This window comes from Rutilus rutilus (genome assembly GCF_951802725.1).
Source record: "Rutilus rutilus genome assembly, chromosome: 5".
Classification (NCBI taxonomy): Eukaryota; Metazoa; Chordata; class Actinopteri; order Cypriniformes; family Leuciscidae; genus Rutilus; species Rutilus rutilus.
The window spans coordinates 44,411,752-44,428,034 of NC_140213.1; the positions used below are offsets into that span (position 1 = coordinate 44,411,752).

Here is a 16,283-nt window from a genome sequence, read left to right on the forward strand (position 1 = left end):
GACAGATAGAACGATAGAATGACAGACAGATAGAATGACAAATAGAACAATAGACAGCGATAGAATGACAGGTAGACAAACAGACAGATAGAACAACAGACAGATAGAATGATATACAGATAGAACGATTGAACAACAGACAGATAGAATGATAGACAGATAGAATGAAAGAATGACAGACAGATAGAACAACAGGCAGATAGAACGATAGAACAGACAGATAGAATGATAGACAGATAAAACAAAAGAATGACAGACAGATAGAACGATAGAGTGACAGACAGATAGAATGACAGAGCAACAGACAGATAGAACGAAAGAATGACAGACAGATAGAACGATAGAACAACAGACAGATAGAATGATAGACAGATAAATCAAAAGAATGACAGATAGATAGAACGATAGTGACAGATAAAACGATAGAACAGACAGATCTAAGATCAGATGTAATGACAGATAGACAAACAGACAGATAAAACGAAAGAACGACAGAGTGATAGAATGACAGATAGAACGATAGAATGACAGACAGATAGAATGACAAATAGAACAATAGACAGCGATAGAATGACAGGTAGACAAACAGACAGATAGAACGATAGAGCGACAGACCGATAGAACGATAGACAGATAGATAGTGTTCATTTGGAGGACAGTTCGTGCTGTTGTCAAGCTTGCACTCTTCACTCTTCCTCTTTGCTGAGATCATCAGGTAAATGGGCTTTATGGATATCAATAATGACCTGTCAGGCCACCTTTCCTAGCAGCCTTCTGAGTCATTACTGGGACACGGACGAAGCAGGGGGCAGCGGTCAGGAAATGACTGAATATTTAAGCAGGGGCAGAAAATGAGAAATTACTATGTTCTGCTGTATTCTGTGCTCTCAGGTCTGGGAGTGCATTACAATTAGCTCGTTCAGTGGAAACATCAGCATTCACAGAAAGATGCTTTATCAACTCCATCTTTCATTACTGAGATTAAAAATCCCTGGGCCATGTAACTCCAAATCCTCTTGTAAGTGACGGACACTGCTTACAAACTTAGTGGGAGGTTGACTGAGGTGAGTGACTCTAGCACCTCTGATTGACCAGAACCAGGTTCTCATCACAACGGGATGGTAGTTATCGACCTGCAGGTGTTCGGTTCACTTGCTGGTTAAGTGTGGTTGACGCATGACCTTGTCACGGCCATCCTGTCAGACAAGGATTGTGATTCAGACCACGTTATTTAGCATTCTCACCCTATTTTTTTGGGCACTTTCCACAATAAATCATTTTGTATAGCTGCAAATAATATATTTTTACCTAAATACATAGTTCAGGCACGAAACTCAAACCGAACGCCGATTGGTTCTTCCAACAGCATGGCACCAGCCAATCAGAAGTACTTCCAAATCCACATAACCATCTATACCCTAGCCTGCGATCGGAAAGCTTCTGTTATCCCTCCTCCTCCCCAGCGCCACCTGTAGGGGTTAAACCATTTAATGCAGCAGCCTTTCCTTCGTTTGTTATTTTTTACTTTTATGTAGGGCTGGGCGATATGGCCCAAAAAAATAATCACGATAATTTTTTTTATATCAGTCGATATCGATAATTATCATAATAAATGTCAAATTTTTATTTCTTTCAAGTTTAAAGGCAGATTTTTGCTCCTAAGGGAAAGTTGTAGAAACCAGGGCTGCTTTTCCCAAAAGCATCGTAAGCCTAAGTTGATCGTAAAAACGATCGTACGACTGATCTTAATATTATGGTCTGTTTCCCAAAAGCATCGTAGCATAAGTAGCACTTGAAAATCTTCGTAGATCAGCGAGTGCTCTGGAGTAATCGTACATCCTTAAGTGCATCGTAAGAAGACAGATTTATGAGGACACCTGCAGGACAACCGGCAGATTACACCTTTAACTTTATTCAAATGCAATGTGATTATAATATAAGGTTTTGATTGTACTTTATTGTACACTTTATTACTCTTTTTAGTTGTTGGTTAAATTAATGTATAAATTAAATAATTAAAAAGGTCAGAAAAAAAAAATAGAAATAATTTAATCTAATAATTTATCAAAATTAAATGAATGAACAAAAAAATAAAAATAAAAAAATCCTTTAAATCTGTTCAAAATTACATCTTTGTTTCGCTCTATCTCCTCTAAAAGGTCATTCATTTCATCTTTTTGAAAGGTATCTTTTCGTGTTTTTTTTTTTTTCAGCCATTTTGTCAGTGCCTCCGCCTGTAAGTGCTTTATATAGACTTGTCTTGATTGCTAATCCACAACAGATGACAATTATTAGGTTAAACGTTCAGAATACGATTCCATATAAGGTTATGTTTCAGCACTTCACGAATGGACAGCGACTCTTAAGTAGCACGTAGAGCGGGTTCTCGCGCGTTCATGTTAAGTTCATTTTTGGGAAACAGTGGAATTGCTGCGAGCGTTCGTAACCTTGCACGTAGAAAGCGCTCTTAAGAGCTAAGATACATCGTTATCGGGAAACCCGGCCCAGGTCAGTTAATTGTGGTTTTAAACTACTCTTTATTGTCAGAACATATCAGGACAAACACTTGCCAAACAGGTGAACATTTCACAAATCTGAGGTAGAACATTCAACATTTGTCATTTTTCCTTAACAAAATAAATATCTTTATTGGAAAATGAATTTGTGGTCTGTGGTCAAATGAACCATTGGTCATCCAGTAGGGGTGGGGAAAAAAATCGATTCTTAGATGAATCGCGATTCGGGACGTGGACGATTCTGAATCGATTCACAAATGTCAAAAATCGATTTTCAAAAAAAAAAAAAAAAAAAAATCTAATAACGTAACATTGAAGGAACGCAAAAGGCGGAACTCTGAAGCGGACGTGCAGTGCGCGGACAGTCTGTGCCGTGCACATAACAGAGACGCGCACATAGGGGACGCGCACATAACAGACGCATAATGGCTGAGCGCCAAATCCGAACGCGAACGGCACCAGAGAATGTCTTCGTTAAAAGCTAACGTATGGAACATTGGCAATTTCATTGTGATCTATTTCGTATTTTTTTGTATGAGAGCTAATTTCTGTATTGTTTAGTTTTCACATCAATATGCTGTGTAAACCGATCTGATCTGTATGCAATATGTGCAATGCCAGTCACAAAAAGTTACATTTTGACTGTAAGTTACTCTCTGCAGATGTTCATTCACTTTCTTTGCTATTTTTGATTGTGGTATACAGCAAACATTTCAAGTCATAACTCTTTATTATTTAGTTGTGTATAAGTCAAGAGCGACTTTGTATGTTACTAATTATTCAGAATATGCATAAGTCCACAAGCATTATACGTTATGATAGCTTCTGGTACATAATTCTATATTTTTGAACGAAAACTGTTTGTGAATTTGCTACAGCAAAATGTTTGTTTTTTTTTGTCTGAAGGATTATATTGCTCATTGGAAATTACAAGAGGATGTTGGTTAGAAGTCTATTATTAAATGCTAGAGATTCAGAATATGCTGAAGTTTGTATTAATTTACTACAAGCATGCTGCTAGTACAGGCACACATTTATTTTCCTGTTGGTTCTCAGCAATGTTGGGACATATGCTGGCAAATGTAACCTTACAGTTGACTTGCCAAATCACTACCATTTGTTTTATTAATACAATTAATATAGGAAGTATTGGAAGTAAGTTCGTTATGGGTCATCATAAATACTTTGCTTTAAAAGTACCAAGTAAAAATATTTTTTCAATGTTTTTGATAAAAGGCACTTCCCCGAGAATTGAACTTAATAAATGTGAAAAAGACACTTTAATGTCTCCGTTTGTCATTCTGTATTGCAAAGCAGATGAGAGTAGATCATGATCAGAAACCTGATTAGAAATCATTATGAATAAAATCGAATTGTTTTGAATCGAAAATCTTTTTGAATCGAAAATCGATTTTGAATCGAATCGTGGCCTCAAGAATCGGAATCGAATCGAATCGTGAGATGGTAAAAGATTCCCACCCCTATCATCCAGTATCATACATTCATATCATGATAACCACAGATAAAACAAGGCATAGCCTGTAGCACCTCACTATCACGGCAAAATGTAACTTTATGGTTTCTATGGTATTTGTATGAAAAACAGTAGCCTAAATACATTATTAAATACTGTAATTATATCCCATTAATCCTTTAATACATTGTCTACATTAATAATATAATACAATTCAATATGTATATCCCACAATTCATGGTGCAGTTAATATTACTTGGCTAACGTTACAGTAAATCCATGGAAAATTATGGGAATTTGTTGACGGAAAAGCCTTCTGACTGTATCGTTGCGCACAGTGTTTCTCCTGTTTGTCAGCGCTGTTTCATCTGCCTTTAAACTGGTTTAAATCACGGAGACATTGTGTTCTTCGCTGAATTCAAGCGCTTCTCACTGGATCTCGTGACCGAGACCGATCAGAGTAAACGCATCGGCTCTAGTGAGCTCGCGCTGCGCTGCCGTTTGGACTTTGAGCCGAGCGGATAAATGGTCCGTGTGGCGCGCGGTTCAAATGAGTTTCGTTCCACTTTTGGCGCATAAACATTATCGAACATTTATCGAACTCTTGATATCGTTTTATCGAGAAAAATTATATCGCGATAATTATCGTTATCGTTTTATCGCCCAGTCCTACTTTTATTGTGATTTTAAATTGTATTTGCTCAGCAGCAGCAGATCTCGTCAGCTAAAATCAACTCTATGTATATTTCATGCCCCATGCCAATAAATGCTGGTTGAAATTTATCCACTCCAAGAGTAGTCAAAACTGAACATAATGTCAACCAATCAAATGTAGCCATTTTAAATTCGGCATCCCTCCTAGCACCTTAAAATTGTGTTTTTTGCTGGTCCCACTTCAGAGACCATTTGACTGTATCTAATATATTGAACTGATATTCAATTAATTGTAGAATTAAAATCGAATAATTATTTTAATTTATTAACTGCAAACTGTAAAAATTTTATATTCCTGAAAAGCTTTAACACCCAAGAAGTGGGTCTTTCCTCTTTCTACAGCATGACAAGTAAAATGTCTATCTGGTTATAAATATAAATAAATACGGCTAAATAGGGTTGCAAAATAAAATAAAACAGCCCTTTAGATATTTAGTTTGACCTCCTGATGTTGACAATCAATATTTTCTGGAGGCTAAAGTGATAGTTACTCACCCTTATGTTGTTCCAAACCTTCATGAGTTTCTTTCTTCTGCGGAACACAAAAGAAGATATTTTTTTAAGAATGCTGTTAACCAAGCAGTTTTGATTAGCATTCATTTGGTTACCCTTTTGGTTACCAGTTCACACATTAACCTTCCAATGTATGGAGAGAAAAAAAAAGACACATATAGTGGTGCAGGGATGATGTCAAAACCTGGAAGACTAATTCACCACTGGTTCCCTCGAGACTTTTCTATGGCTTTTTAAAATGTTAAATAAAATAAAAATAAGATCATTCTAAAAAAAAAAAAAAGGCCTGTGGTAAACATACAGTAACTTGATGATACTTGGACGTTTTGTTCTACAACATAAATTACACACTCAAATCGCAAAAAAATATATAAATTCTAAAGCTGTTATGTTTATGTTTCTAATTTCTATTAAGCAACTAGATAAGAACGTTTGAGGTGTTGAGTGTGTGCAGTTTACAGCATGGTAAAACAAAACGTCCAAGTATCGTCAAGTTATGTTTACCACAGAACTTATTTCAATCATCTTATTTTTTTTATTTTTTTTACATTATAAAAATCCATTGGAAAATTTTAGGGGAACCAGTGGTGAAATAGTTCTCCAGGAACTTTTGGCATCATCCCTCCACCACTCTATTTCTCAAAATATGTAATAAAGGTGAGTAAATTATTAAAGAAATTACATTTTTTATGTTTGATAACTTGAAATTTACATTTGTGGACTATCCGTAACAAACAAAGAACAACAACTTTTTTTAAAGTTTCAGAGACCATTTTGTACCCTATTCATAAAAAGTGCCTTTTGCTCAACTTCCTCTGGTCAGAAGATTCAGTGAACTGAATCTTTTCTTTGTCTTTTTGGGTCACTTCAGTGCCCTAACCCCCTGGTCTGTGTGATTTCCAGGGGGCAGCATTATTTCAGTTAAACGGGCCTATTACATTGCTTAAGGGCCTTGCGTGTCACAGCAGCCTGAAAGACGAAGACTCTGGGACAGTCCCTACACTTGATGAATCTATCGATCAACAGAAGGTGGACCGCAGTTAAGTGTGCAATGCATAAACTGATTAAATATATATATTACCTGATACTGATAGTTGCAGCTAAGAACAACATAATAACAGATCAATGAAATTACTCTCAAATGCAAATGTCTGCATTGTTTTTGATTAGGCCAATTCTTTAAATGACTATTATTAGACTTCATTGCAGCTCTCTGGAAAACAAGATTCTGATTATCCAACTGTGGCAACAATTATCCAACAATGACTTATCGTCATTTTTGCATAATGATGCTAAACTTTAGGCCTATATTAGTCTTTCATCCCATTCTCCAGTACAGTCTCATATCACTCCATCTTCTCTTTCATCTCGCATAATACATTTATTTCACTCATATCAATATTTAATGCCCATTCATTTATTTATTTGCCAAGTAATCATGTAATAAGTGGGATAATGAGCAGTCAGTCAGTCATTATTGAAATATAAACCCCTTCAGGATGATATAAAAACCTTAATGATAACTTCTGATATGTCCATTTCATAGATTATATTATTTCTACTGAAGGGGGAAATTCTGAAATCCCCTGTCTCTTCAGCATATCTATATCCTTTTGAGTGATTTGATGAGTGATTTACATATATGGTTTACAATCAAGTTATTAATTAATTGAGTGTGAGCATTATATGAGTGCGATTACCAAAAAAAATGTCTCTTCATGTATTCTTTAAAATGTCTGTATTAAGTTTCTGAGAGGTGACTAAGGGACTCTGGCTATACCAGGAATGCAGTAACAGTGCTTACTCGTTTAGCCCGGCTTCCAGAAATGAAATATGGACTTGTTTAATGTGTCAATACATACATCTGTTTTTCAAGTTCACCCTGACAGCTATGGCCACAGGGGTCATTAACTAAGAAATGGTAAAAGTCTTTCCTTTACTGTTAGATTAAAGTGCCCCTATTATGCTATTTTAAAGTTTCCTAATGTTGTTTTGGAGTCTCCTACAAGAGGTTTACAACTTTACATTCATCAAAGGTAAAAAAACGGTTTAATTTTCTCATAATATACATTTGCACATCACTACATTTGTCAATGATTCTCAAACGACTCGTCAGACGAATCAATCTCTCTAAATCCCTCCTTTCCGCGAGCTACTCTGCTCTGATTGGACAGACCGCTCAGTCTGTTGTGATTGGTCTACATGCCCATTGCCATAAGAACGTCAGCTCTGCTTGTCCTGAGGCTTCCTACACCGTAAACTAAACCCAGTAACGAACAATGACGTCGATTTTACCATATCAATGCGAGTCCGATGATGAAACATTGGAAGAACTATTCATTCAACCCGAACCTCCATCGCAAGGACGGCTCGAGCAGGACGTTTCAGTGATACACTACTCAGTTTGAGATAAATTATGAGATGTTGCAACTGTAATTCCTCACCATCAGCATTAACAAGTGCATATCCATCAACAAACCGATTATTTTACTTATACTTATTTATTTACCGAGTATTTTTCTAATTTATTGCGGTGAACACGTGGAAACTGCATCAACAACAGTACATACATTAGCCGAGCTCTAGCGTAAATGACTGTAACATAAACGTTGGTAAAACATATCTTGCTCCATGCTTAACCTTTACTCAAAGTAGTGAGAATGACAGACAATCTGCATTAATAGACACAGTTTTAGGTAATAGTGGCCCACAACTGATCAGAAGTATTTCAGTAAGACAGTAATAACGTGAGTTAACCAGTTAGCAGGAGACCTACACAATATAAAACTCAAAACTAAGTATTTTGAACACCATCTTTCAAGAGCAAGCGGTTTGCGAATCCTGCGTTGAACTAAAATAAAGGGAACACAGCAAAAGTTTAGGATTATTCTGCTGTGGTATCGTGGTAAAGATTTTGGAAAATACAGTGGAAATTTTAACCACTGATTCTTCACATGCTCATCCTTGGGCAGTGAAAAAAACTGGCTTTACCTTCACATTGTAGAGCACAGCGTCTTCTCGACATGATGCTGTCCAGACCAGTATCCACAGGAACCAGCTGCCGGTTTGAGGTTCAAGTTTTCCCTGGTGTCTGCGCGCGCAATACGCTAATGTTTCGTCTCGATGTCACAACGAAACGCATTATGACTCGTTTGAAAAACGATTCATTTCATTGACTCAGAGTCGACTCTTACTTTTGAAAGACAATAACTTTATGTACGGTGAACTTTCAGATTTAAAACTTTGCAGGATGGTTTCATTCACTTATAGCTTTGTTACACACTACATGAAAGGTCATTTTCAAAAATCCATAATAGGGGCACTTTAAAGTGAAAAAACATGTTATCTTGATGTTTTGGGAACCGTCTCCTGTTTATAGTTAGAGCCCGACCAAATCAACTCTCTCTCCTCTTCAATTTTTCTGCCTCCAGAGAAGCTAAAAATACACTGTCGCTACTGCAGTCAACCAGCATTTGTGCTACAGCCTACACACACAGACAGCCTTGGTTCAAGGCACAGCATCATCATACCCAGCTTTCATGTGTGTGTCTGGATGGGTTTCAGTGATAATAGTTTCATAACAGAATTATTATTCTCCTAGGAAGAAGTTTGGCATAAAAGGGCACCTGACAGCCAATTCATCTGTTCCTATTATTGCAAATTTTACCATTGAGATTAAGGGAGAGTGAGAGCAAACAAATGCCGCTCCAAATGCAAAAAGATTCATTTATTAGCTCTGGGTGGCTTTACTAGGTATTAATGCTGCGATTTGGGACAAAAGACACAATTATCACTGTAACAGTTGGACAAGAGGTGGAATAAGAACAACAAAATAATGGGTTTCATCAACTATACCTTGTGGTTCTCTGAAATGGACAGAGAGAATCTGTAGTTTGTGAATCAAAGATGTCTGTTTGTATGTTTCAGGAACTTGGGAATGCAGCATGGGATGCTCTGGGAGCCAACAGCGTGGTGGATGACCTCCAGCATGCGGCCGTCACAGCTGGACCTCACGCTCGTGGCCATCCGCCGTTTCTAACTAAGGGTGAGAGGTTAATAACAATAATATATTCATTTAGTTGATTTGTTTATAATTTGTAGTCGTACAGGAACAGATTACATGAAACTCAAATAGACTATGAAGTGACTTATATGGTTTAAATTTAAGGATGACAACCAAAGCTGATGTTAGGAGGATGACTAGGGGTACGTTTACACGACAACGATATGCTTCAAACTAAGAAGTTTTTCCTTTGAGGTTTCCGCATAGACGACACCTTTTTATTTTTTTATTTTTTTATATTTCTAATAAGAAACTAGGTAAGAACGTTTGAGGTGTGAGTGTGTGCAGTTTACAACATGGTAAAACAAAACGTCCAAGTATCGTCAAGTTATGTTTACCACAGAACTTCTTTTTTTTTACATTATAAAAAAAATCCATAGGAAAATTTTAAGGGAACCAGTGGTGAAATAGTTCTCCAGGTTTTGGCGTCATCCCTCCACCACTCTGTTTCATGCACGAGACGCTGCAAAAGACTTGAGACACAAGTGCAACGATTAAATGCATCCGGCTAGTGCGTGTTTACATCGAAGCTTCTGTTAGTAAATGAAGATTTGATGGATAAACTCCTGGCTTACAACACAAGACATTAAAGTGTTGCCATGGCAACCTGCCCTGGTGGACAGAATACAAATGGCTGAGGGCGGAAATATGCTAATATGGGACAGTCAGCAGTCGTGGGCGGAGCATAAGCAATATGACATCATATTGCTCAGAAAATCCAAAGGGCTTGATTATTATTTAGGCTTTTTGAGGATTAAAAAGAAAGGAGTGAATGTTTTTTTTTTCATTGTATGGTGGTTGTGTCCACACACTGCAAAGACATTTAATGCAATGCAAACACCATATAAAAGTGAATTTTGCATCCGATGACCCCTTAAGTAACTTAAATGCGGTCGTCAGTCCAAAAAAAGAAAATGACAGGGTCAACGTATAAGCATTTAATATTTGAGAAAAGAAATGTTTAATGCCCCAGTAATATCCACCGATGCAAATTACTCAACTTTTTTAAATCTAATTTTGGTGTTTTGAATCGAAAATATGCTATCATTTACATAAGTCATGTTCAAAATGTGCCACGCAAGTTTTGCGTTGCGTGTGTGCATACTTTGATATAAACAATTAAAAAATGTTTGCCCATCAATCATAAAGGACTCATGCTTGCTTAGTGTACTACTCTTGTAAAGTAATCATCTTACCTTGATGGCAATCGTCATCCATCAAAACATGTAATGCAGTCGATGAAACGACGATGACAGCTGTTTGTTGACGCTCTTATTGGATATTTTCTGTTTAGTTCTTCTGTGGTTGACGGATAGGTGGGGCAGAGTATGAATAATCATATTATATGGTCAAATATGGCCTAATTTGATTTTCTTTATGCTGCACCGTTCCTAGCCGCATAACAGTAGCGCGCTCGTCAGCGTCAAAATGATTGAGGGGGCCATTGGCCAATCAAGTCAGAGAAGGCGGGCTTTAAAGTTTAAACCAATAAGAGCGGGAATTCTTGTGCGAGTCGCGATTCGATGCTTTGCTTCGGTTATAACGGTCAAGGTAAGATAGGCTACGTAGCTGTTATAGCTAAACATTTAATATCTGATAACTGTTTTAGGATAAATGTTAATGACAAGCAAATTACTCAACTATTTTTATTTTTATTTTTTGTCGTTTTGAATTTAAAATATATAATGTAAGTAATTAATGTACTGTCTAATTCATATGTTACAGTAAGGATCATTTCGTCGTTTGCAGCATATTTGTCAAAACATTAATTAAACATTATTAAACATTAGCATGTGTGCGTATTGTGAATGAAATTAATGAACCTGCATTTAGAAAATGATTCATAAAGTCAAAGTGGCTGAGTTATCATCAGACGTTAAATCAGAACACATGTTGCTGTCACTCAAATGTTTTTACGTTGAATATATAGCCTATAAAATACAGTATATAAAAAAAAACATTTACTTACTAATAAATTGTACTTACATAAAAAAAACTTTATTCATTTAATTTTCTTCTTTGAACAAGAAAATGTCTGCAGCCATTGTGTTTTGATATGTCTGTGCTTAATAAGTATTACATTAATGTATATAAAAGTGTTCAAATGGTACACAGTTTCAAATCTTCCAGACATAATGGCTAACAGCAGGTTTTCCTGATCTCTGCTTTATGGTTATTCATTTGCTTATTTTTAAATGAAGAAAAAATAAAATTAAATTTGTTTGGAATACACTTTGACAGACAGTCAGAAATGCATGAAGGTATTAAGTCATTCAGCGCTCTGAAACCAATAAAAGAAGCTTAAAATCAATCCTATACAGTTCAAATCAGCTAGGTGCAATGTGGTTTCTCCTTGTGGACCTTGTAATCAAATTTTGTAAGTGTTTGTGCCACTTGGTAACGTTAGTTCATCTGTATTTGTCAAACCAGTGTAGTGCATGCACTAAATACTGTCATTTGGCTCTACCGATACATAAAACTGCAAGTCATCAGCAAAAATGAATTCCTTTCATGTGTATAAATTATAATGCCTACAGGGATCATACACAATCTTTTCACCTACAATTTGTTTTTATGTTAAAGGTATAATGGAGGATTTTTTACTTCCGGGTGGATCACCTATACTATTGGTCCTCCTAATTGTCAATCATTCAGGTGAATCAATCAAACTTATTCAAAAAGTGGAGAGGGCGGGTCTTATCTAAAATTCGGAAAGATCCTCCACTATACCTTTAAGGCTTTGAATAACTTATCTATGATGCTTCTGTAATGTTCAGTAAAGTTATATTTTGGACATGGACATGTGTCTCTCTCTCATTGTCTGACTCTCTTTATTCCCCTGTCTCAGGTAATGACCAGGCATAGAACCAACCCTGGAGATGCCGAAGAGAAGAGATATTCTTGCCATCGTGTTAATTGTGTTACCATGGACCCTCCTCATCACTGTGTGGCACCAAAGTGCAATTGCCCCCTTGCTTGCCATCCGAAAGGGTACCAACCTCTCTTACATATAATGATATGTGGTGTTGCAGTGCCAATTTTGTTATCAGTCAAAATGGGAAGTTGCTGCACAAAGCCTAATAGACTCTCTGATGAACTCAGCGAGTCGATTTATTTGTGCTCACTTGAATGTGGTCATGCTAGAAAATAAATTTGCATATCATTATTCTCACTGCAAATTTATTTTTTTAAAAGAGCGTTAAAAAGGAAGTGCTAAACAATATTTTATTCAGTACGAATTTGTTTTCTCTCTAACCAACCACAGATCCGTGAGTTGAACGAGTGGACTTTGTCTTTCGGCTGTGTGCCGTTTCATGTGAACTAATTTAGAAGAAAAAAAATCATTATGCATGTGGATAAAAACAAATCCCACTTTCTAACGCATTAGTTGAGTTTGAGTTCATGAGCCTCACTTTAAAAGTTCACTGACTCCAATGAAATTACCCAGCAGCTTCTCATTTATTCAACTGCTGAAGATTTCACCAATAAACCCTCTCTCTGAGGAGCATTTCTGGTGGCTTTAGGTCAAAATTACCACTTTGCACGTCTACAATTTATTTTTGCTCCCACATTAAAACACTTATTTAAGTGGATGATTCACATACACCAGCTGTACACAGCCTGTTATTTATGGGGCATTTGGGCCAATCTAATGGCTTCACAACAAACAACTAGTCACTGACCACCCTTAGCTCAACCTACAGGGAGATCCGTAGGACACCCAGCATTTGAATATTTATTCATCTACAGACCCTTTCCAAAAAATGTTAATATCATGGAAAAGTTTATTTATTTCCATAATTCCATTCAAAACGTTAAACTTCCATAGATTATAGATTCAGGGCCCACAACTTAAACGATTTCAAATATTGAGTTGTTTATTTGTACATAATTTGGGCTTCCAGCTCATAAAACCCACGAAAACAGGATTTAAAAAAATGTGAATATTACATGAAATCACACAGTAATTACACAGTGATGCCATGGTCATTGAACCAGGTTTTGGTTATTTTGGCGTGTGGGCAGGTGCAAATCCTGCTGGAAAATGAAGTCAGCATCTCCATAAAGCTTGTCTGCTGAAGGAAGCATGAAGTGCTCTGAACATGTCCTGGTAGACGGCTGCGTTGAGTGGACAGCACAGTGGACCAACACCAGCCGATGACATGGCTCCCCAAACCAACACAGACTGTGGAAACTTCACACTGGACTTCAAGCATCTTGGATTGTGTGCCTCTCCATTCTTCCTCCAGACTCTGGGACCTTGGTTTCCAAATGAGATGCAAAATTTGCTCTCATCAGAAAAGAGGACTTTGGTCCACTGTGCTTTATTAAATCCAGAGTCAACGCAGCCGTCTACCAGGACATTTTCAGAGCACTTCATGCTTCCTTCATTTTCCAGCAGGATTTGCACCTGCCCACACTGCCAAAAGAACCAAAACCTGGTTCAGTGACCATGGCATCACTGTGTAATTACTGTGTGATTTCATGTAATATTCACATTTTTTTTAAATCCTGTTTTCGTGGGTTTTATGAGCTGGAAGCCCAAATTATGTACAAATAAACAACTCAATATTTGAAATCATTTAAGTTGTGGGCCCTGAATCTATAATCTATGGAAGTTTAACGTTTTGAATGGAATTATGGAAATAAATAAACTTTTCCATGATATTCACATTTTTTGGAAAGGGTCTGTGTATATATATATATATATATATATATATATATATATATGTATGTGTAAATATATGTATATATATATATATATATGTATATATATGCATGTCAATAGCATAAGCTTATGGAGATTTACAGATGTGAATTCATAGAACTTATCATGAAGCAATAAACGTGGGTTTGTATGATGCCTAGGAGGCAGTGAACATCTGGACTGTTAATGGAGTGCGCTAATCTACTGGTGCTAAAATGTCTGAAGTGAGAGCAGGGCACTAATTGACCAGTGATAAAGATCTGATATGTGAGGTGCCACCATCATTTCTGCCCTTAATGAGCTATCAGCAGGATTGTGCTGGAACTCCCCACACCATCATTTTGTGAAAATATTGTATAAGATATTTGGTAACACTGTAATTATTTTAGCAACATCATTCCTGCATGATCATTTAAATCACACAGAGGTTTAACAGAATAGTTCAGCCAAAACTGAAAATTCACTCTTTCCTGGAACAAAAAAAAATGTCAAAGAATGTACCACTATGTCCTAAAAAGCTCAGAAATTACTCAATTGACCTCTGCTGTTAATAGACTGACGCAAAGGTCATTCAGCCCCAACCCAAATTAAACGCAAATGAACCAACAATTCAAGCCTTGCATTCAAATATGGCAATTTTAATACTATATAGGTGAAAAACAGTATGTGTACATGTATCCTAATTTATTGTTTTCATTAAACAGTAGGCGAAAAGTACCCAGATGACCTACTACTACCTAGAGATTCAGAAGTGCACATCAAATGGACACTTTACTATACCATGAGGCCACGGTAGAGGATGAGAATTGACACCGTAGGTCACATGAGAGTGACAACATGGCAGATGTAGATTCAAACCAAATGTAGTTCCTACTATACAGAATGCGATTTCAGATGCAGTTAAAGTTACTAGGTTTTTAAGGTCATAAGTATGTTGCCATGTGCCATGTGGCCAATTGACCATTCACAAAGACCCGCCCCCCTTTAGTTACTGTTGCTACGTCCGACAAGTCACGCCGCTCTCACGCCACACCATGTTCTCACACAGTGAAATATACATCGCGGAGCAGAGAGGACACTGACAACGCGCTGACAGACAGGACAGACCAGGGTACTTTTGATATGAAACAAAGTCTCAACTTTTAAATTTGGTCATTTTTTTAAAAGAAATTTAAACAGATTAAATTGGCTCTTTAATGTGTCTAACAGATCGCTGTTTTTCAAGTTCAAATCCTCCAACGTTGATCTACTAACTCTCCTGACTGCTTTGTCGGACAAAAATGGCGGATTCGGCAGATGGCGGACTATGATTGGTCAGATCGCCTGTCAATCAAACTCCCTGCGAAGAGTCAATTATATCCACAGGCCTGAAGAGTTCAGTTCCAACTTTCTCCAATACATCTGCCTGTGTGCTTCTAGCAGTCCCCAAAACCTTGTCTAGCTGGTTCAGGTGTGCTTATTTAGGGTTGGAGCTAAACTCTGTCGATCTCATTGGAGACCTCTGCCATAGACATTGGAATTGTTTCAAAACCATGTTTCTACCGAAACAAGTCGTTCTGTTTTAATGTCAGATTTTCTTTTTTTTTAAACAACTTCTACTGCTGATTACAGTATTTTTTTTTAGAAGAATTCAAGAATATTAATAAGCAGCATTATAGTTGATCTCCCCCTTTTACACTTTTATTTAAAATGCGTGATTATACATATTTTAAACCACTCAGGTTGCATTCCCAGTCTTTTAAGGCCAAACAATTGCTTTATGTGAGAAACACCAAATTTGATCATCCACCGTAACACTCAAATCCCACGAACATTCATGACTTGCTGCCTAAAGAAGCGTTACCACAGCTTAGAAGCCTAATGCTATAGTCGTGACTAAAGCGAGTCATATTGACATTACTGGTGCTTTTATTAGCATTAATACGCATTTATATTAATGTGCTTTTATGGTGATACTTTGTATGCCAAGATATTCTCCAAAATGTTTCCTTTTGCTCATTAAGAAAAAGTCATACAGGTTTTGGAATTACATTTTTGTCTGAACTATCCTGTGAAGAATTCAAGAGCAAATCATACAGAACCTGTGCTTTATGGGTCTGAATCAGTGCCATCTACCACTATAGAGTAACGGTATTATGATCTCCTGTATTATGGTTCCTGCTCTCACCCTCTCCAGTCTGTCGCCATCTAGTAAAAGAGATCTTAATCATACCAGAGCGACTTACCATCCACCGGCAACGGCTAGCAGGTACTCCTCTAAGGTTTGAGGCATGCGTCAGACATAAAGAGAGCAGC

General features: G+C 37.0%; 1 protein-coding gene across 3 annotated transcripts in view; it reads left to right on the forward strand.

The window, feature by feature from the left end:
* Positions 1–16,283, forward strand: part of b3gat1a (beta-1,3-glucuronyltransferase 1 (glucuronosyltransferase P) a) — a 99,806-nt gene that overhangs the window by 62,842 nt on the left and 20,681 nt on the right. For 2 of the 3 annotated variants that reach the window (XM_084409906.1, XM_084409907.1), the window contains 3 exons: positions 9,145–9,262; positions 12,129–12,271; positions 16,165–16,236. In XM_084409906.1, the coding sequence (XP_084266032.1) occupies positions 12,160–12,271; positions 16,165–16,236 (184 nt within the window). In that variant the 5' untranslated portion in view covers positions 9,145–9,262; positions 12,129–12,159. The remainder of the gene's footprint in view (positions 1–9,144; positions 9,263–12,128; positions 12,272–16,164; positions 16,237–16,283) is intronic. The other variant, XM_084409908.1, reaches the window with a different exon arrangement.